This window comes from Pelodiscus sinensis, chromosome 21 (genome assembly GCF_049634645.1).
Source record: "Pelodiscus sinensis isolate JC-2024 chromosome 21, ASM4963464v1, whole genome shotgun sequence".
In the NCBI taxonomy this organism is placed as follows: domain Eukaryota; kingdom Metazoa; phylum Chordata; order Testudines; family Trionychidae; genus Pelodiscus; species Pelodiscus sinensis.
The window spans coordinates 3,144,494-3,165,003 of NC_134731.1; the positions used below are offsets into that span (position 1 = coordinate 3,144,494).

Below are 20,510 nucleotides of genomic sequence, written 5' to 3' on the forward strand. Positions count from 1 at the left end.
TCCCGCCCTGCAAGGGAGCCGCTCTTAGTCAGCACCAACTGAGCAGCAGCTGGCAGTTGACTTAGTGCTGAGCCTCTTGCAGGATGGGAGGAGACTGTGTGTGCTCCCCCCGCCCCCAAGCCCTGATTGGCCAGAGGAAGCGTACAAAATCTCCTCCCACCCTGCCCTTGTCCTGCAAGGAGCATGTGGTGCCCCTCGTGCCCCTGACTGGCCTGGGGGTGGGAAGAGTGGCAGGGCCTCCGTGGGCCGGATCAACTCACTTGGGCCAAATCCAGCCCACGAGGCCCTTTTGCCCACCCTTGTGCTAAGGGCTGATGCTCTAGGCCCTGCCCCTTCTGGGGGTGTGGAGCTGGGCCCCCCTCCCACTTTACTCTAGGGCCTGCAGTGGCTGTTAGTGAGCATGGCAGTACATTTCCTATGCAGAGTCAGAAAAGGAAATGGAGTGGGAATGAACAGCTGTCCTGGCAGTCTGTACCCGTGCCCGGCTGAGGCTATGTCTAGACTGCAGGCTTCTTTCGGAAGAACCTTTTTTCGGAAACTTCTTCCAAAAGAGAGCGTCGACGCACAAAAGCTCATCGAAAAAATGATCTGCTTTTTCAGAAAATGGCGCCCACTTTGCCTGGACACTATCTCGCATTTAAGCTCTGATTAATATGGGCGGAGTGGCCAGGAGGGCACCTGTGCTTTTTCCTCTTTCCTCTTCTTTCGAAAGAACTCCCTCTTCTAGGGTACGTCTAGACTACAAGCCTCTTTTGAAAGAGATCGTCTAGACATCCACAAGACTTTCGAAAAAATGATCCACTTTTTCAAAAGAGAGCACATGGGCAATCTTTTGAAAAAGCCCTGTTTGCGTTTAAGAACGCCTTTTTTTGAAAAAGCTCTTTTGAAAAAAGGCGTTCTTCCTTGTAAAATGAGGTTTACCGCTGTCAAAAACTGCCGCGGTCTTTCGATTTAATTTCGAAAGAACATGACAACAGGCAAGATGTAGGTGAAGTTTTTTTGAAAAAAGGCTACTTTTTTCAAAAAAACTCTGTGGTCTAGACATAGCCCTAGGGTTGCCAGGTGTCCAGTTTTGAACCAGACAGTCCAGTAGTTGAGTTTTCTGTTTGAGAAACAAATTGAGAAAATATAAATGAGAAAATATAACTGTCTGGTATTTTCTAAATCAGATGTGATGTGGATTGTGATGTAAGGTCAAGCGTGTCCAGTTTTTTGTTGAAACCATCTGGCAACCCTACCTCTTCCCTGTCCACACGCCTTTCCAAAACAGCTCTTGCGGACAAAGGTTACTTCCTTGTAGAAAGAGGGTTACCAACGCTGGAAAAACCCCTCTGCTCTTTCGATTCGCTTTTGGAAGAATGCGATTGCAGTGTGGACGTAACTCAGGTGTTGTCAGAAAAACGGCTGTTTTTCTGACACAACTCTGGAGTTTAGACATCCCCTGCGTGGGCAGTGCTGAAAGAGGCGGCCAGCCTGCGGGTGAAAATGGAGCTCTTCCATGTCTGGTTCAGCGAGGAGAGGCTGGCAGCTGCGCGCTGTCGCGCTGGGTCTGCAGCCTCCAAGGATCTCTGGGCACTTGATTACCAAAGGAAAGTCTTTGAAAAGAAGGTCTGTGGGTGCAACTTTTTGGAGTCTGTGGGAACGGGCCTCCCAGTGGGGTCATCCGATTCCGGCTAGCAGGGCTTGCAGTAGCGCTCTAAAAATAGCTGTGGTGCTTTGAAGTGCAGCTCCAGCCCTGAAGCCCAAGGAGCGGGACGGCCGCTTCAGAGTCTGAGCGCCCACCCGAGTCGCAGCTTCAAAGCACTTCCTCTGCAGCTATTTTTGGAGCGCTGGGGCAAGCCTGCTAACCCGAATCTGTTGGCCCCGGCTCGTTTCTTTGACCTTGCCTTCTCGAACCAAACACACTGCAACAGGTATGTTTATATTAACTAAAAAATAAGACCCTTCCCCCCCCCCTCCCGCCAAAACAAGACACTCCAGGAACGTTTCCCTTGAGGAGAGAAGGAAGAACTGAGAGATGTGCTGTGCTGGAGGGAACCCAGGTGCTGCAGTGAGGAGCATGGCACACAGAGCCGAGTAAAACACAATACCTCTCCCCTCCTTCTCTGTTCAGCGCTCAGGGCGGGAGGGCTCCTCTCCTCCCTGCTGCCAGGTTGGTGTGCCTTCCCTGATGGGTTTGTCTCTGCTTGTTTGTTTCACAGAGGCACACTGCTTACAATAACGCCAAGTTGCTCAGCAAAGGAGTCGACAAACACGCAGACCTTCCCGACCTTCCCCTTGCAGGTAAATCACAGTAAATGCACTTCTGTGTCCTGCCTGCTATCAGCATGGCTCTTCTCTGACCTGCCCCATCAGCCTGGGCCATTCTCCATGGCCTGTACACCGCACACTGAAATTGACAAGATCTTTAAAATGCCCGAACGTCTGAGAGGTCAATATTCATTTTGCTGGGCTCTTTCACTCCCATGTGGATTATAGCCTGGGGCTAAAAATGCCAATGCCAGCCTTCCCTCTTTACCCCAAAACATCCCTGGCACCTTCATAATCCAGCCAGTGAAAGTGGAGATAATTGCATCTTGTGCAGCATGTCCGGATATGGGTAAGTCCAGAGCACGCCCTTTGGAGGTTGGTTGGTTAAAAAATTCAGTTGAAACACATCAAATGGTTTCAGATCCAGGTGCAGCTGGTCAAGAGCCATCCCAGCTCTCCACAGAATCAGCTCTCAGGAGGTACAATTGTTATGTCTTGCTCTTGTTTGGTTCCCCTGTCCCTGAATTTACTCTCTCATCAATACTTGGTTTTGAGTCCTCCAGAGAGCCTCTTGTCTGCTCCTGACTGGAGGAGTGTCTCCAGCAGTAGCCATCGATGAACAAGGCCGGAAGGGATCATTCTGATCATGTAGTCCAACATCGTTGAGGCTGAAATACTTGGAGGAGTGGAGGGAGACCTGGTCTCTGCCCTTTCGCTGGCAGAGCTGTTTCTGCACTAGTACTTGGCTAGCTCTAGGAGTTTGAACGCAGCACCGGGACACCTGCGCCTGGGTTGGGCCAGTTGACTCAGCCTGCCGGGCTGATTCATTGCTGGGTAGACTTGGAGTCTGAGCTCTGGAGCCCAGCCACCTTGCAGGGTCTGACAGTCCAGGCTCCAGCCCGAGCGCGGGAGTCAGCACAGCAGTGGAACAGCCCCACAAGCCTGTATCAGCTGCCCCGGGCCGGCCACGAAGGTCCAGTTGCTGTGTTCACACGCCCACAGAGAGGAACCAGGGCCCTGCCAGACTCTTCAAAGAGCCAGTTAAAATTCTGCATTCCCAGTTCTAAGAGGTACAAATCCTGCCGCTGAAGCCCAAGCCAGGCTCCAGCACAAGTGATCGTCAGCCCTGTTCCTCCTGCTGATTTCACCTGCCAGGCTGCAACACCAACAGGAGGGACAGATTTCTCCTGCAAGTTACATTGACTATTCTGGGTTTCTAGAAAATGTCTTGCCGGGAGGTGGGGTGGGGTGGGGGTTACCTGCTGCTCATCAGTGCGTAAGTTCTCTTTCACCTCAACCAGTTATACAGAAACTGAACCCCAGGCCTTGAAAATAAATGCAGCCATCTTCCACAGCCAGCCACTGCCTTTTAGACACTGGCTCTCACTCCTTTAAAGGTGTCCATTGGAGCTGACATTTCTTAAGAGTCAGGCAATTGGCAGCTCACCACTCCCTACGCACCCAAAAGCCTTTGCTTCCCTTCTGCAGTGGGGGCAGGTGAATGCAGGTCCCCTGCAGGAGAAATGACTTGCTATCAGAGCCACCTCCAGGCCAATGCCATGGCATGAGAACTGAGCTGAGCTGTCATGAGACGCCAGCAGGAAAGAACACGTGGACTCCATGATGGAAACGTGTCCAGAGAGACAACAGCGGCTTTGAGTAATGGGTTACCTTCAACCACCAGGGGCAACACCCCTAGCTGCAGGGTCAGGCATGGAGAAATCTGCCGGGAGCTCTGGCTGCGTGGTCCAGAGCATTCCAGGCCCAGCTGTGCATGCTGAAATACAGCTTTTACAAACACCCAGCTCCGCTGGAGAAGAGGGGTCTCTTAGCAACTTCGCTATGAAGTCTTGCCAAGGCTGCTCTGCCAGTGACTCGTCCTGTCGCGCCTGGGATTGCTGGGAGCTGAGGAGGTGATGCGCACTGCACCGTAACCGTCCCTGTGGGACTCCTGAGGGGACCTGTCTCTTGTCCATTTTGACAACGCTTGTATAGCTTGTGGGGCCAGCAGAAGCGCTGAGCTGAGCTGAGGTTTTGCCATGCCTAGGCACAAGAGGGCGAGCCTCCGCTTTAACTCTGTGTGCGCCTGTCTTTCCCAGGCAGTTCTGTAAACATCGGGGTTTGTGTTGCCTGCTATCTCTCGTGCTAGTCCTCATTCTCTAGCCGCTGGATCACCGAGCACTTGGGAGTAAGCCAAGTAGAACCCGAAGAGGAAAGGAGCATTTCAAGATGAGACTGAAAGATCAGAAAGTAAGTGTTTCCTCATCCACTCCAGCTCATCTGCAGAAGTGGGTTTTGCCCACAGAAGCCCATGATACGATCTGGAAATATTTTAGTCTCTAAGTGTGCGTCTACACAGCAGCGTTGTCCCAAAATAACACTGCGAGCATCTACACAGCAATTCCGTTATTTTGAAATAAATTTGAAATAACGGCCGGCTTATTCCGACTTCTGTAAACCTCATTCCACGAGGAATAACGCCTCTTCCGAAATAGCTCCACTGCTGCTATTTCAAATTAGCTCCTTCCCAGGGCCATTCAGACTAATTACTCCCCAGTGCCTCCAAACTGAGGTGGCACATCCACATTAGGGGAGCCTGCCTCAGACTGATTTTGAGGCTTCCCTGTAGTGTAGACGTGCTATTTCGAAATAAGCTATGTTGGGGTATTTCTTCTGGACTAGCTTATTTTGCAGTAAGAGTGCAGTGTAGACATACCCTAAGGTGCCACAGGACTACTCATGTTCAGAAAGTAGCTGGTAATCCTCAGCATGAGGCTGTGCAGTACTTAGCTACTCCCGCAGCTCCCCAGCCATGCCGAGCGGGCACAGTAGAGAGAGAGCAGAGAGTCATGGTGAAGGTGCAGTGATGCAGCTGGCGGGAGTGAATATTATCCCCTTCTTCAAACTCTCTGTGTTCTTGATGCTGGTCTTCAAACATTCCCCTGCCTCTGACTCCTATTTCTGTTTCCATGTCCTGGCAAAGCACAGGACTTGTCTACACAAACAGATGGAGCAGCCGCGCTATCGTGGAAGGAGCTATTCCACCGTGCCTATGATCAGCTGGCTCCCTGTCTGGGCGCCCTACCCCGTAATAAAGTTGCTTTATTCTGGAACAATTTCTCTGCTTCGCTGTTAGGCTAAAGCTATGCCAGTCAGTTGCCCCATGTCCACGGCCCCTTACTGGAGTGGTTTAAAGCTTTTTTCCTGCGTACAAGACCCATTACCTTAATTGAGGAGAAACTCTTTGGTTGCAAAGCGCAGGAGACCGCAAGAGGCTGCGGCACCGAGTAAATCGCCAGTAATGATCTCGCTCGCTCCTGCCCTGGTAGATATTTATCAGGGGAGCTGTTTACTGTAATAATAAAGGATTAAGCTCTGGACTCCATGCTGTTTGTCTAGCTTGCTAATGAGCTTCGATAGAGTAATAGGAGTTTCAAGACCTCCAGGTTGCAAGGATTAATGACTGAATTGTTGGGTCTCCTTTTCAAAGAAAAAACAAAGTCTTTCCCTCTGAACCTCTACAGCCCTACTTGATAGGCTGTCACCTGCAAGCGTCCAGAGGCTGGTGACGTGGGAGCGAGGGGGCGCCCGACTGGCCGTGGTTCTGTTTCGGGACGCTCTGTCTTTGGGAGATGGACCTCTTCGAAGCAACAGCGCAGTACAACAAATGGGCTCCTGCCTGCCCCTCTGGGCCCCCGCTGGGCCTGGGGAGTCCCTTCCAGCTCGTGCTGAAGCCGAAGGGTGCAGTTAATAATTTATGAATAAATCTGGGGAGGAGGAGAAGGGACGGGGAAGCAACGTACGGCCCCGGGTTCGGCATCCCTCAGCGCTCTCGGAATGTGCTGCTGCGAAGTTGTAGTCTCACTCTGTCCGCAGAAGAGGCATGGTAAAGCAGCCGTTGTGTGAGCACCTCCGACTCGATGCTTAGGGTGAGCGAAGGGTTGGTCCCTGGGGCCCCCTCGCAGAGGCTGTCCCGGGGGTGCGTTGGTGCTCTCTGCTATGACGTTAGCCTTTGTGGCATGGACGCATCTCTGCTAGGAAATGGGCTGAAACTTGCCAACTTGGGGTGGCTACTAGCTGGTGGCGCTGGATTTGAACCAGCAGCCTAGAGGCGAAAGGCAGCCTCATTAATGGACGTCAACAAAGAGTCTGGTCCTTCAGCCGTACCGAACATGTCTAGGGATCAACTTTTGAACCTTTGAGATGGTAGATTTTGGTATTTCCCTTCCTTTACCTGGGCCCCTGCCCCGCAGCAGGGCTATCAATCACAGGAAACCAAGCCGCCGGCATTGTGGAAATCATCAAAGCCCTTGCTGGTTACAGTCACCTCTAGTCTGTTCAAGGTTTCCTATCCCCATGTGTGTTTAATGAACAACAGGGTCTGTTTGTTTAGAATCCAAGCGACAAGCTACATATTGTTGTGTGCTGCGTCGCAGGGCAGTGATTAATCACATTCCTCAGGCCCAGACCAATGGCTCTTTCTGTTCCCACAGACCTGCTCAAAGGGAGAAGCGAGGACCTGAAACCAGAGCATTACCTCCGCAAGAGCCCTTCCCTGGAGTCTCTGAGCAAAGCCCCCTCCTTTGCCTTCAGCAGCAGGCCGCTGACCTCCAGCCCAAGCAGCCTGAAACCCCCCAGCAAACTCAGGTATCCCCTCACCGGAGGAAAGAAAGCAAAGCACCATTTCTGTTGGCAACCTGATGACTGTTCAGTGCAGGGGTTCCCAGTCTCTGTAGGGCTCCCACACAGGAAGTGGGCAGGGATGGCAAACTGAGGACTAGCACTGATGTTTATTGTGGACCAAGAATCAACAGTGCCACGCACCATTCTGCATCAGTATTGGTACAAGCCTCAGTCCGTGGTTGGACACTGTTGTGTGTAGCTTTGGTTACTTATAGCTACACATGAAATCTCATCTGAGATGACAGGAAACCAAAGTATTGATTGTGGTTCAGAGTGCACATCAGCACTGGAAAAGTAGCCATCTTTTGGCAAGTGCTACTCATAGCGGTGCCTTTTAAGGCAGACACGGTCCAGGAGGTTTGATCCTGCTCTGTGACTTTGCCGTGTCTGCAGTATGGTTTCCGTAGTAGTTAGCACCAGCGCAGAACAATATATGCAGATTTTTCCATTGTATCCAAGATTTATTCTGCAGTCGGGAATGGGCTTGCTGCTCCAGAACAGTTTGGTAGCTTCTATCCGCGGTTTACTCTAATGCCGCAGTCTGAGAGGTGCATTGATAAAGATTCACTGCAGATGGGCCTGTTGAGGTTGGAAGAGGGTGGGAGGGATGAGGACTGCCGCTGGAGAAAAGCAGATCAGAGATCCCTGACTTTAGATGCATTCTGCGGGGTGCTTCAGAACACGTCTGTAGCAGAGGCGGTTTCAGGTTCGATCCAGCGAGCCCAAACGAATGTGACGTCTCAGTTCTAAATACACATGGGATATGGTTTGAGACCGTTGTAATCAGTTGCTTGCTACCCTGGTTTATCATTGCATGCGATGTCTAAAGTGAAAGAGAGGAGCTGCTTAAAACATATTTACTTCCTTCCCCTGCCTTAAATAGCGTGGAGAGAAAGGACCCATTAGCAGCCCTGGCCCGAGAGTATGGTGGCTCCAAAAGGAACGCCCTGCTAAAGTGGTGTCAGAAGAAAACAGAAGGCTATCCGGTAAGAAGAAACATGCAGTTAATTTTTCATGGGGAAGTGAGGGTTTCATTTGTTTCTTTGCCGTACGCTGGGAGCAGCTGTCGTTTCAAGGGAATGTGTGTTTTGTAGTCTGCGGGTTTCGCTGTTGTCTCCTTGCACTGGGTGGTTTCCACCCACCTGCTTCTCTCCTGCTCTCGCTAACCCTCAGCCCCCAACATTCCCTTTGGGTGAAGTGACTCCGTTTGCTTCCCATCATATGCTGAAATGTTTGATCATCCCAGTGTCAGCGAAGGCCGTCGGTAGAGATTATGTGAGCTGCTGCTTTAAGCTGGGGGCAGATGTCTGCTTAGTGCTGCTTGCTGGATTCCCTTTCTGGGCTCTCAGAAGAAGAGGCCACTGCTTCTGGCAGTTCTGTGAAACCAGAGAACTGTCACCCAAGGTGGCCTTCATCAAGGAGATCCTGCTGTCTCCCTGATGGCCCCAGGAATGTTCCTCTTGCCTATGGTCAGCAAAAGCGCAGCAGCACTGGAGGAAGTTTTGCTATGTCCTATCATGACTGGCTTCATGCCCAGCAGCCCTGTTACTGGCTCAAACAAATGCAGAGAGAAGGGACTTGAAAGCTTTGCTCCCGATATGTGTGTGTTTCTGAGGGAGATGGATAAAAGAGTGATAATGGAATGAATCCCCGAGGACTGCTGTCCGTCCCTGGAGGGCTGTGTGAAGTGCAGTGCAGGGCGAACTGTACAGCGGCTGAGAGCTTACTCTGAATGAAACGCAGAGTCTGCAGCGATTGTCCCGGTTGCTAGAACATGTTCTACAATGACAGCATCAGAGAGCTTCAGTTGGATGGACACGGCTGTGTCCATGCGGGTTTCCTGGTACATTCGTCACCTCGCTATTGAAATGTACCATGAATCATCTCGCAGGTGCTGGTTTTACTGGTCTCGTGAGGCTTCCTGATGAGTCCTGGCAAGCTGCTGGCTTGTCTGATCTGGCTGGGTCCTGTGGCAGTGTTGTCACAAAACTAGGGATTTGCACTTTGGTCCTATGCAGAACTTCCCCTCGCCCTGTGCTGTGCTGTGTGCTATGCTCAGGTGGGCTGCTGCCCTTGGTCGGTCAAGTGGCCACAGGTCATTGTCTCTGGGTGCCGTTTGTGAGGCACTTGGTCATGCCAGGTGCTGCAGAAATACCTAGAATACCATGTAGCTTGGGAACTATTTAGTAAGATAAATGAGATGCTGGCTAAATATAGGCCTGCCTGACGTTGCTTCCAGGCAAGATAATAGAATGGCTGATACAGGACTTGATTAATAAAAAATTAAAGGAGGATAATATAATTAATGCCAGTCCACGTGGGTTCACAGAAAATAGTTTGTGCCAAACTAGCTTGATATCGTTTTGATGGGATGATAGAATTGGTTGACACAGGTAGTGGTGATGTCGTTTATTTGGACTCTGGGGAGGAGGCTGACTTGGTACTGCCCGGCATTTGGGTGAAAACGTAGAATGAAATCCAGTTGATACGGAGACACATTAAATAGATTAGAAGCTGGCTCCTGGAAAGGTCTCAAATGTAATTGTAAGCCGAGTAGCATCAGCAAGTGGCAGTGATGCTAGTGGGATGCCATGGGGATCAGTCCTTGTCCTTGCACTGTTGTACATTGTATCAATGACCTGGGAGAAAACACAAAATCATTTCTGATCATGTTTGCAAAAAGCACAAAACCCTGGGGAGTGGTAAGTAACAGAGGACAGGTCATTGATACAGGTTTGGATTGCTTGGTATGCTGGGTGTGAGCAATCAGTATATGTTGTAATACGGCTACATGTAAATCTATACAGCTAGGAACAAAAACGTAGCTCGTGTTTTACAGGTGGGAGGGCTCTATCCTGGGAAGCAGCAACACTGACTATGATCTGGGGGTTGTGGTGGACAATCAGGTGAACGTGTTGTATGACACTGTGGCCAGAAGGGCTCATGCAGCTTTGAGATGCATAAAGAGGGGACTTTCAAGCAGGAGAACGGGGGTATTTTACCCCTGTGTTTGCCTGATACAGTAGCTCCTGCTATCCTGCGTCTTGTTCTGGCGCCCACCATTCAAGAAAGATATCGCCCAAACCGGAGCGTGTTCAGAGATGAGCTGTAAGAATGATGAAAGCATTGGCAAATGTACCTGATCATTAGGCCCCTACCAAATTCATGCTCCATTTTGGTCAATTTCACAGGCATGGGATTTTAAAACTCATAAATGTTATTTCAGCTCTTTAAATCTAACATGTCGGGGTGTTGTAACTGTGGGGTCCTGACCCACAAAGGGGGGAGGGGATTGCATGGTTATTTAGGGGGTGTGGCTCTGCTACCCATGCTTGGGTACTGTTGCTAGGGGATGCCTTCAGAGCTGGGCATCTGGAGAGCAGTGGCAATACCATCCCGAGCCATCCTTGCTTCTGCGGCGCTAGCAGCAGCACCGAAGCAAGGTTGGCCAGGGATGGTATTGCCATCCCGCTGCACTGCTGCCTGCAGAGCCGGGCCCTCAGTGAGCAACCAGCACTCGCTGGTCACCCAGCTCCGAAGGCAGCACAAAAGTAAGGGTGCAGTACCCCACCCCCGCTGAAAGAACCTTGGGAGCCTCCTGCACTTCCGTGTGAATCAGGACCCCCCTTTGAGAAGCGCTGGTGTCCCTCTAAATCCCTGTGGGACTGGCTTGTGGACGCCGGAACAGCCCACGCAAGGCCAGAGTTCATGGTCCGTGATGTGTTCTTCATGGCCATGGATTGAAAGGGCCCTGCTTGGAGACTCCAGGAACTCAATCTGCTTATCTTAAAGAGAAGATTAAGAAGCAATGTGATCACAGTCTGTAAGTACCTACATGAGGAACAAGTCTTTGACAACAGCAGAACATGATCCCGTGGGTGGAAGCTGAAGCTAGCCAAATTGAGACTAAAAATAAGGCCTCGGTTTTTAACAGTGAGAGTAACTAACACCGGAACAATTTACCAAGGGCTGTGGTAGGTTCTCCCTCGCGGGCCGTTTTAAAATCCGGATAGGCTGTTTTTTCGGAAAGATCTACCCTAGGAGTTATTTGGGGGAAGTTCTCTGACCCAGGTCACACAGGAGGGCAGAGTGGATGATCACAGTGGTCCCTTCTGGCCTTGGAATCGGACCCTCTGGTTAAGTCTACGCTGCATGCTACTGGCAGTGGTGTGTGTAACTAACGACATGGCAGAGGAAAGCAAGCAGCAGCCCCGCCCCGCGAAAAGCCCTGGCACGGGGTGCCTCAGGGACAGGCTCTGGCAGCGGGGAGCTTCTGGAGCCTTTCTCTGCTGCCTCCCCTTTTGCAGGGAGCTGAAACAAATTGCATTGGAGACCACTTTGTAGTTGTATGGAAGTGCTGGCTCGTTCACCCGGCTACTTACCATAACTGATTCATCCTCCCATCAGTTACTTGGTTAATCACTTGCCCATCCTCCATGTGAAATCTGCTGCATGTTTTAGAAATGTGCATCTGTCTGTCCGTCTGTGAGTCTTTTGATGCCCATGTGATAGACAGCCATTTATTGGCCTTCCTTTCTAAGGCTATATCTTACCAAGAGAGCTGCTGAAACTGACCCATCGCTGATGGAGGGGATTGCTCGGTTCCGGATGCTGCCTTGACACTCGGTAGGGAACAGCTGCTGAAGACTGCGAGAATCAAAACTATCAGGCGGGTGTGCTTCAGCCTTCGTCAGCAGCCACGTTCCACTTCCGGGCACTGCCCCGGATCCCCCACAGCGGCTGGGGACAAGGCCAAGTCACTGCAGTTGCTGCTGCTACTCCTTCAAGCATCATTCGGCTGCTTCCGATGCTGCCCAGCTTGGGGCTCCCTTCTACAGGCTTTCCCAGGTTGTCAGCCGGGCTTTTCTTGTAATGTCATCCCGTGAGTCCTGTATCAGAACAATGGGGGTGCAGTTAGGGGCACCGGCACTGCCAGTGTGTGGAGCAACACGGGCTCCACAGGTACCCACCCAGGACCAAGGCAGCTGAGACTTCCTGTGCTACAGGAAACCAAAGGGAAAGTCTTGTGTTTCTTCCCTGAACCCAAGTAGTGAAGCTAAAATATGTGTATCCGACAGCAGGCCACACAGGAGGCGTGCAGGGCAGTCTGGGCCTGTTTGTTGTTGTTCCTTTTGGAATTAGTCTCTTGAGGAAAAGCATTCATGGGTCAGAGGACAGTGAAAGCCTCGGGTTTGTTTACAGCCCCTGGAGTGATCCCGCTACTGCCCTGGCTGCACAGAGGGAGCCGTTTGACATTTTTGGGCCATGCTCTGGTGAGACTCTTGTCTGAAGCAAAGTCCTTGGCCAGAGGTAGTCTTTAGAAAGGGCAGTCACGCTGCTTGAGTACGCACCGAGAGAACCAGGCGGCGCCGACTGGGAGGCCGCTAGCGGGTTTGTCACCCACAGGGAACATCTGCAGAGCAAGGCCTTACGGGACCGAACAGACGGGAGAGGCGCAAATTGGGTCATTGTGCGGCTTTCGCTCTCTCCAGCCCTCCCGCTGCCCTACGAAGAGGCAGAGGCAGTTTCGTCTCGCTCCCGTTTCCCTGTACGTCGCCATCTTGGAGGCTCTGCTTCCCCACTGAGTCCTGGTGTCCCCTGGCCCTGCCCACGGGGGCCTGTACGATTCCCAACCACGAGGAACTGGAGTGAGCTGGAGAATTCCCCCCTCCCTCCTGCGTCAGCCGCTGCCCTCGGCGGGGAGTGACGCCATGAAGGGGGCTTTAGTGCAGAGCCATGTCCACTTTGGGGCTTCCCGTCACATGGCGCCTGGGCCTCACTTCCCATAGCAGCCAGGGAGAAACAGGAGCAAATCCCGTCTGCTTGGTCAGGATGACTTCCTGCCGTGTGCCCCAGGACTCCAGGCCCTCGCCCGTCAGAGAGGACTGAATGCAGCTCAGCTCAAACCCCATCAGCCAATTGCATGCTAAGAGGAACGACAGGAGAGGAGGTCCCCCACTCCTCTCAGTCGCTGGGCATGCTGCCTCCTGAACGCCAGGTCTGTGGGCCGGTTCCTTGGCTTGGGGCAAGGGGGCTCTTTTCTGTTGAAACTGCGGGGAGATGAGATTTGAGCAGACTGGATGAGAAGGGCTGATACTCTTGGTGTAGACAGTAGCAACTACCACCCCCCCCCCCCCCCCCCCAGGTCTCCCCAGTGAAAGCTGGACTGATTGGCTCGAAGAGTGACTAGGGATGAGTCCCAGGGCCTCATCTTCTGCTATTGGTGGAAGTGTACATCCTACTCTTGTTGTCCCCCCCCCACGCCATTGACCAATGAGACCATTCCCCTTGCTTTGATCTCTAGCACCTTCCAGAGGAGGAAATGTAAACACATGGGGAGAGACCCTGGAGGAAGCTGAGACAAGAGGAACAAAAGGGAGGATTCCACTTGCAGGAAGATGGACGCTTCGACCGTCGATCTCCCCCCGCTAAATCAAATGTTGAGGGTTCCCTTGCCGGAGCTTTCCTCACATCAATCTCCTATTGTGCGCCAAAGCTCGGCTTAAAATACACAGACTCCAGCTACGTTTTTTACATACCTGGAATTGCCTACCGTAAGCCATCCTTCCCCCATAGCGAGGACCTGGCCCAAGCAATAAGCATAAAAAGGATCTGTCTCTGATCCGTCTATGGTATTTCTAAAATAGCTATTGTCAAAAGGGATAAACCCCAAATTATTGAGAGGCATGCAATTCGGTGTGATAAAATATAATAAAGGGGGAAATGAGGTTTAACATCCAGAAACAAATACCTGACTGTGAGATCTGTTATGCTTGGAATAATCTCTCCTCTGAAATGGATGTGTCTTTGCTAGGGACACTTAAAACTAGACTTGATGAAACATGACTAAATGCCCACTAGGAAGCTGTCCTGTCCCGTCCCGACTAACAGGGCATTACAATCCTGGCCCTGCCCAGCTGATTCTGCAGAGGAATGTTTGAGTCCCTTGTCCTGGGTGATGGTTGTCATCTGCGCAGTGGTTTCAAACAGTCATTCCTCTGTCACTGGATTTGTTGGGGGTTTGGGGGGAGAGCGGGGGCGTTAATCTCAGCAAACAGAAGTATGGTGAATTAAAGCTGGTGTGATGGAAATAGAGAATGGAGGGGAATAGGGTGAGGAGCTTTTGCCAAGGCATCCTTCATAAATACACACTTTCTGGCACACGCCCACTTTCAAAAATGGCCTGTCTCTTACATGGACCCAAGCTCTGTCCTGTGACCTCACTGCATGTGCACACCCACGTCGCACATCCCTCAGCCCGCCCTCCTGTTGACGACATCGAGATCTGCCTTGGGAGGTGACAAGATGACCAGCTCTGATAACTGCTTACGTGTGGCCTTAAAATCCAATTACCACAAATCCCCTAGACCATAAGTGATGGCTCACAGGAAACTATTTCTGTCCAACCATTCTTCCCGTTCTGGGCTTTATCTGTTTTAAAACCATTATGAATCATGGCAACATCAGGAAGTTGAAACGTGGGTGCCTCTTTCTAGTTATAGGGTAATAGGTTCTGTTCCCCTGAGCCTTAACTCCCTGCAGCTGCTGCCAGTCCTTTTGTTGCATTAGCACCCTCCATAATCCTATCATTAGTGGCTGTGGTGTTATTTAAGTGCTCTAGTTCTGTTTACTCTCTGTGGAGACCATCTGTCAAGGGGCCAAAGCTCTCCAGATTAAACCTATTACCAGCCCGAGTTGCATTGCGAGAACATAGGACGTGAAGAGGCACTTATCCTTGGATCATTAAAAACCATTTGTCTACCCCACACCTCCTCCCTAGTATGGGTAGCTAGTGTCATCAGTCAGATAGGATCAGCCCTCGGGTATAGTAACAATGCCAGTGGTACCTAGCTAATGAATCCTGATTGCTTAAAGGGACTGCTTGGTTTCCTCCTTCTTGTTTCCAGCCACCAAGTGGCTGTCCTGGGGGAGGGGGTAGAGGAGACCAGCCAGAAGGGAGTTTTATGAAGCTGAACCCATTATCCCATGAGCAGTAGGATAGTAGGTCTTGGACTCTTTCCAGAAAACTTGCAGTGGGTTCCCTAGGAACTCTCCTTGAAAAGCCAGTATCTTTCCTATGGCCGTATCCTTGCAACTCTCGAGATTCCTTCCTGAATGGACAGCCACTGGCTGGGACCCAGGGCATCCTGCAACAGGCACAAGTGAGATAACACTGAGAGCTAAGAGCTCTGTCCCATACGCGTTTCCTGTCTGCACCTCCAGGCTGTTGCATTACTTCTGCTCCTGGATCAGGGAAATCTCAACCCACATGGTCAGGATCAGTGGCAGAGGCACCGGCACCAGACGCCCAGTCATGCCTGCACGAGTGGCACATGTCTGAGGGATTGTTGGCTTCAGAATGAGCGCCGCTTCTCCACTCAGACCCCATGTCCTTTTGAAGGCTCTGAGCAGCGCAGGAAAACTACCAACAAAGTATGTTCATTGTGATTTTCAGTAGGGCTGGACAAGCTGATCGCTTTGGCAAGGGAAATAGATGGGATCAGGCACAGGATCTCTTAGGATCTCTTTATAAAGAAAAAGTTGTTAAAGTTCTGAGCAAAGCTGTAACAGAATGCTTGGCGTCCCTTCTCTTGGTTTATAGCGCCATTTAATCATAAACTAGGTAACATTATGTATGTTTCAGAAAGTCAAGTTGGAAGTTTGTAGAAGCTCCATATGGGACAATAGTCTCCAATAGATACATTGTCTGCCACTTGTTTAGTCTAAATTAGCCAAGCATGAAAAGCCAGATGCTCACTCTAAATCTTAGCAATTTTGTCTCAAAGTTCTGGAGAATCCCTCTTGAGGCTACCTCGTGCTTATTCCCTAATCGATAAGCAGCTCTTAATACATTTAAAAAGCAGAGGCACATCATCCCCCGGCCTCCTCTGCCCCCCCGCAGAGACGGTGCTGTGAGGAACCGGCTTTTAAGCCAGCTCCCCTGGGCACCAGCTCCTGCTCCCCGCCCTTGCTGCTTCTGATAGCTCATCGGATAGTCAACTAGTCTCTTACATCCCTACCTAGTATCTCAACTAAATCTCCTGTGTAGGCCAGTTATTACTTGCCCTACCTTCTGTAGATATTGAAAATAATTAATCACCATGTTTTCTATAGTGATAGAAATGTAGCCGTGTTAGTCTGGTGTAGCTGAAACAAAAGACAGGACTATGTAGCACTTTAAAGACTAACAAGATGGTTTATTAGGTGATGAGCTTTTGTGGGCCAGACTGTTTTCTATAACAGTCCTTAACATATTTGAAGACTATTGTCAAGTCCGCCTTCAGTTGTCTTCTCTCAAGAGCAAACGTGCTCATTCTTTCATCTTTCCTTAAATATCACGTTTTCTCAATTTTTTGTATAATTTTGTTGCTTTCCTTTGGAATCCCCCCCAATCCATCCATATCTTGCTTAGTGTGGTGCTGATACTGAAGCTCGTATTCCAGCTGAGGCCTCCCCAGAGCTGAGCAGAACAATGACTTCCTGTCTCCCGTTAATACGCTCAGAATTGTTGCATACTGGCGATGAACCCTTCACCCTTAAAAACATGTTTTTTCTAGAAATATGACACCAGCCCTTATTCTGGATGGAAATTTCTTTCTTTCTGCCAGTGTGAAGAGGTCTCCAACACTGAGTCATTCAATGACGATCTATTGGACAGTCCTTATTTATAATCATGCGTTCTATGTACAATATCCCAGCAAACTGTCTAAATAAACCCTAAAGTCTTCCTGGAGTACTTCATCTTTGAGTGAGACACAGGAAGTTGAAGTAGATTCCATTTCAGTTTACTTGCCAATGTACCAAGTTCATGTGCGTGTTGCTCTGCCCACCAGGAATCTAGACGCCTCTTTTTCAGACCTGGCAACACACTAAGGGTGTGTCTAGACTACTGAGTTTTGTCGACAAAAGTGGACCTTTGTCGACAAAACTATACGTGCGTCTACACTACCGCTGAGTTCTGTCGACATAACGTCGACAGAACTCAGCAGTTTTGTCGACGCTGGTAAACCTCATTTTACGAGGCATAACACCTTCTGTCGAGAGACTTCTGTCAACAGAAGGTGTTATTGCCTGTAGGGTTGCGTCTAGACTACAGGGTTTTGTCGACAAAGCAGCTTGCTTTGTCGACAGAACTGAATGTGTCTAGACACTCTTATGTCGACAGAAGTTTTGTCGACAGTTTCTGTCGACACAACTTCCATCGACAAAACCCTTAGTCTAGACGTACCCTAATAGTTTAGGACCATAAGATGCTGTCTATGTGCAGTACGGATGCAAAGTTCAGGTAGACAAATAGAGCCCAAGCCTATGTCAGCTTTTGCCACTTGCCGAGAAGGTATTGTAACAAAAGCTTGGTTGGGTCAGGGGATCGTCAGTGGCGTATGGAAACTTTTATTGTCCGATTACCAATTCAAATCCAGTCCCAGACAGTAGTAATCAAAAGTGCAGGTCTGTCATATATGAAATATGTTTTTACATGAGTTAGTGGCTTGGCAGAGCCATGGGATTGTAAGATAGGACCATATGGACCAGTTAATCCAGTACACTGATAGCGGCCAGCTCCACATGTTTTGCAGAAAGGTCCAATCTTCCCCGTCTCTCCCCACCAAACTGTCAGTTATCTCCTAAGAGGGCCCTGAAAGTGGAAGTTTCTTCCTCGCCCCAGAAAGTTAGGGTCTTGCATCTGAAAGCAGGAGGGCTGCCATCCCTTTGTAAAGCTTTGTCACGAGACGTGCAACAGGTACTTTTCCTTCCAGTCAAATAATGATCTGCACCTTCTCCAGTCCAGTATTTGGACTGATAATACAGGCAGTCCCCGGGTTACGTACAAGATAGGGACTGTAGGTTTGTTCTTAAGTTGAATTTGTACGTAAGTCGGAACTGGCATCCAGATTCAGCCGCTGCTGAAACTGACCAGCAGTGGCTGAATCAGGACGCCTGGGGCAGAGCAGCTGGGGTGCTGCTGGGTTGGTCCAGTAGCGCCGAGGAGTGGCGCTGTGGGACCAACCCAGCAGCGCCCCAGCTGCTCTACCACAGGTGTCCGCGAGAAAAGCCTGGTCTGCTGGGGGGGGGGGGGGGGGGGGGGCACTAGCCACGCCCCCCCCCCCCCCCAGCAGACCAGGGAGACGCGGGTGGCGGGACCACCCAGACGTGCCGTGGTCCCGCCGCCCGCATCCTCCGCGGCTTTGCTCCGCGTCTCCCTGGTCTGCTGGGGGGCCCCCCCTCCCAGCAGACCAGGGAGACGCGGAGACACTTTTCTCGCCCCAGAGAACACGGGCGGCAGGACCGCGGCGCAGCTGGGCGGTCCCGCCGCCTGCGTCCTCCGGGGTGAGAAAAGCCCCGTTCGCAAGTACGGATCCGACCTAAGTCTGATCTGCGTAACTTGGGGACTGCCTGTACTTTGGCCATGTCCTCTGTCTGACCGTATTCTGCACAGCTGCATGCAGCAGAGCCCCGCTGGCTGGCACCCATGTTGGCAGTCTCAGCCAAGAGGGCAAGGAGAGGTTGAATCAACCCCCTAAATCAGGGCTGACCATCCTGTTCCTGTTTTGTGCCTAATGTAAACCTGCTCTCCACAGCAACCAATCCAACACTTTTCTCCAGCGCTAATGTAACTCACCTTAGTGGTGCAGTCGGTACAATCGTGAGAACAGTTGGTGGAGGCCATTTGGAATCCCTGCAAAGTGTTCTGTCCCCGCTGCAGGCAGAACCCCCCGAGCCTGTTGTATTCTGACTTCCCAGAGGCACTTGGACGGCTTGTGAATGAGGTAGTGATTCTTTTCTTTTGTACTCGACTCTCTTTGTGTCAGTAAGGGGCATGAAGTCTTTTTGATAAACCTCTGAGTTGTGTTGACCTCTCTCTCCGAGGAAAGTGTTCCCAAATCTCCTGGTTAAATGTATAAATAATCATTAGCGCCCATAAAGCAGAGGCATTCTGTAATTGGGCAGTAACACAAAGAAATAGATGTGCAAACGTGCCTTCTACCAGATAAGAGGAGGTAAATCCCAGGTGTTACTACAGATTGCTTACAAGCTCTTTGGAAAGGGCTAGATCCTGGACATACTGTGATCCTGGGTGCTAAAGCAGCCCACCAGCAGACTAGCTAATATAAAGTGGCTAACGGAAATGGTAGAACCAAACCCAAATTTAAATCTCCAATTTTCTGTACTAAGGGCCTGAGATGAGTCCTTAGGCTGGGAAGAAGTGAGAGCATCTTTCTCCTGCCCGCTCCTCGATGTGGCAACCTGAGACCAGGATGTGCTGGCCTTGTTGTCGCCAAAAGCAGCTGTTTAAGGGCTTGCTACAAACACAGTGACACCACTTTGACCTCCCCAGCGTAGTCCACCCCTCCCCCTACTTAAGAAGGTGGTTGGTATCAGTACGGCTGTTCCCGTCTGAGAGCGGATGAGCTACGTTGGCGTGGCTGCCTCCCCTCTAGGTGCTGCGATGCTATTTTGCTGGGTGCTCGATGGCTTTAACCAGCTCGTCACACAGGTGTAAACTCTGTTGGAGGCGCCGTTTGTGACGACGTGGCCTGAGGAATGAGTGAAACCTCGGGTTCTTTTTCTGCTTCTCTGACTCCTGCTGCCCAAGTTTCACATGTGACGTGTCTCCACATCGCCTTCCTCCCCCTGCAGAAGTGTAGGGGAGTCTCTGGAAGAGTGTCCGTGCTGAGCGTGGTGAGGAGGGTTGACCCTGTGGTTAAAACAGGACGAGAATTAGGAGGTCTGAGAGCTACTCTGAGCTCCGCTATGGATTGTCTTGGTGCCCTTGCCCCTGTTTCCCAGCTAATACTGGCCTGCCTTGTGGGAAGTGGGCACAGAGCAAACCAGGGCGCTTTGAAAGGCGCTGGGAGACCCTTTGACCCAAGCACAGTTGACTTGATAATTCCACAGCCCCGGGTGTGGGTCACATTCCCTCTCACTCCACATTTTCTCCGTCCCTTGTTAAAGAAGAGCGTCTGGGGAGGAATCTGCACAGAGGTTTTGCCACAGGGCCAGGTGCAAAGCCAGAGTCTCTAGGGCCGGGCACCGGTTGGGGATTTTTTTTTTTTACTGTTTTTTAGCATAGCAGCCAAACCATAGCAAGTTGGGCATAACCAGGTTAATCGCTGACATGAGCTACTTTCGTAGTGACGCCAGCATATAAATCAGTGATGGGCAAAAATAGGGAGTAGGCTGCCTGAGGGGACTCCTTCACCAGTGACACGGGTATTCCACCTGCGGTTCCCCTCTGTCTCCCCCTCCCCCACGCACCTCTCGTGCACGTCCCGTGCCTCCCCCCAGCACTCTGATGCGCTCCTGCCCTGCTCTTCCCCTCCCCACAGCGCTTGAGAGCAGCCGATTCCTGGAGTTCCAGCTCTGGAGGGAGGGGCTGTGGGGACAGAGTGTGAATCGGACGGTTCACACGCCCCCAAGCACTTGGCATGCTCTGGGAGGGAGGGTGCAGGGGAAGGGAGTGTGGGGCTCTGCGGCCCCGGTGCAGGAGAGGTGCATGGGGGAGGGGAGCAGACAGGGCTGCACATGGAGCCCCAGTGGGCCGCAGGTTGCCCACCACCGATGTAAATACCCTGGTC

General features: G+C 51.1%; 1 protein-coding gene across 2 annotated transcripts in view; it reads left to right on the forward strand.

The window, feature by feature from the left end:
• The window catches only part of SPECC1 (sperm antigen with calponin homology and coiled-coil domains 1), a 175,914-nt gene that overhangs the window by 129,892 nt on the left and 25,512 nt on the right, over positions 1 to 20,510 (forward strand). For both annotated transcript variants that reach the window (XM_075904346.1, XM_075904347.1), the window contains exons 10-12: positions 2,202 to 2,283; positions 6,744 to 6,897; positions 7,817 to 7,919. In XM_075904346.1, the coding sequence (XP_075760461.1) occupies positions 2,202 to 2,283; positions 6,744 to 6,897; positions 7,817 to 7,919 (339 nt within the window). The remainder of the gene's footprint in view (positions 1 to 2,201; positions 2,284 to 6,743; positions 6,898 to 7,816; positions 7,920 to 20,510) is intronic.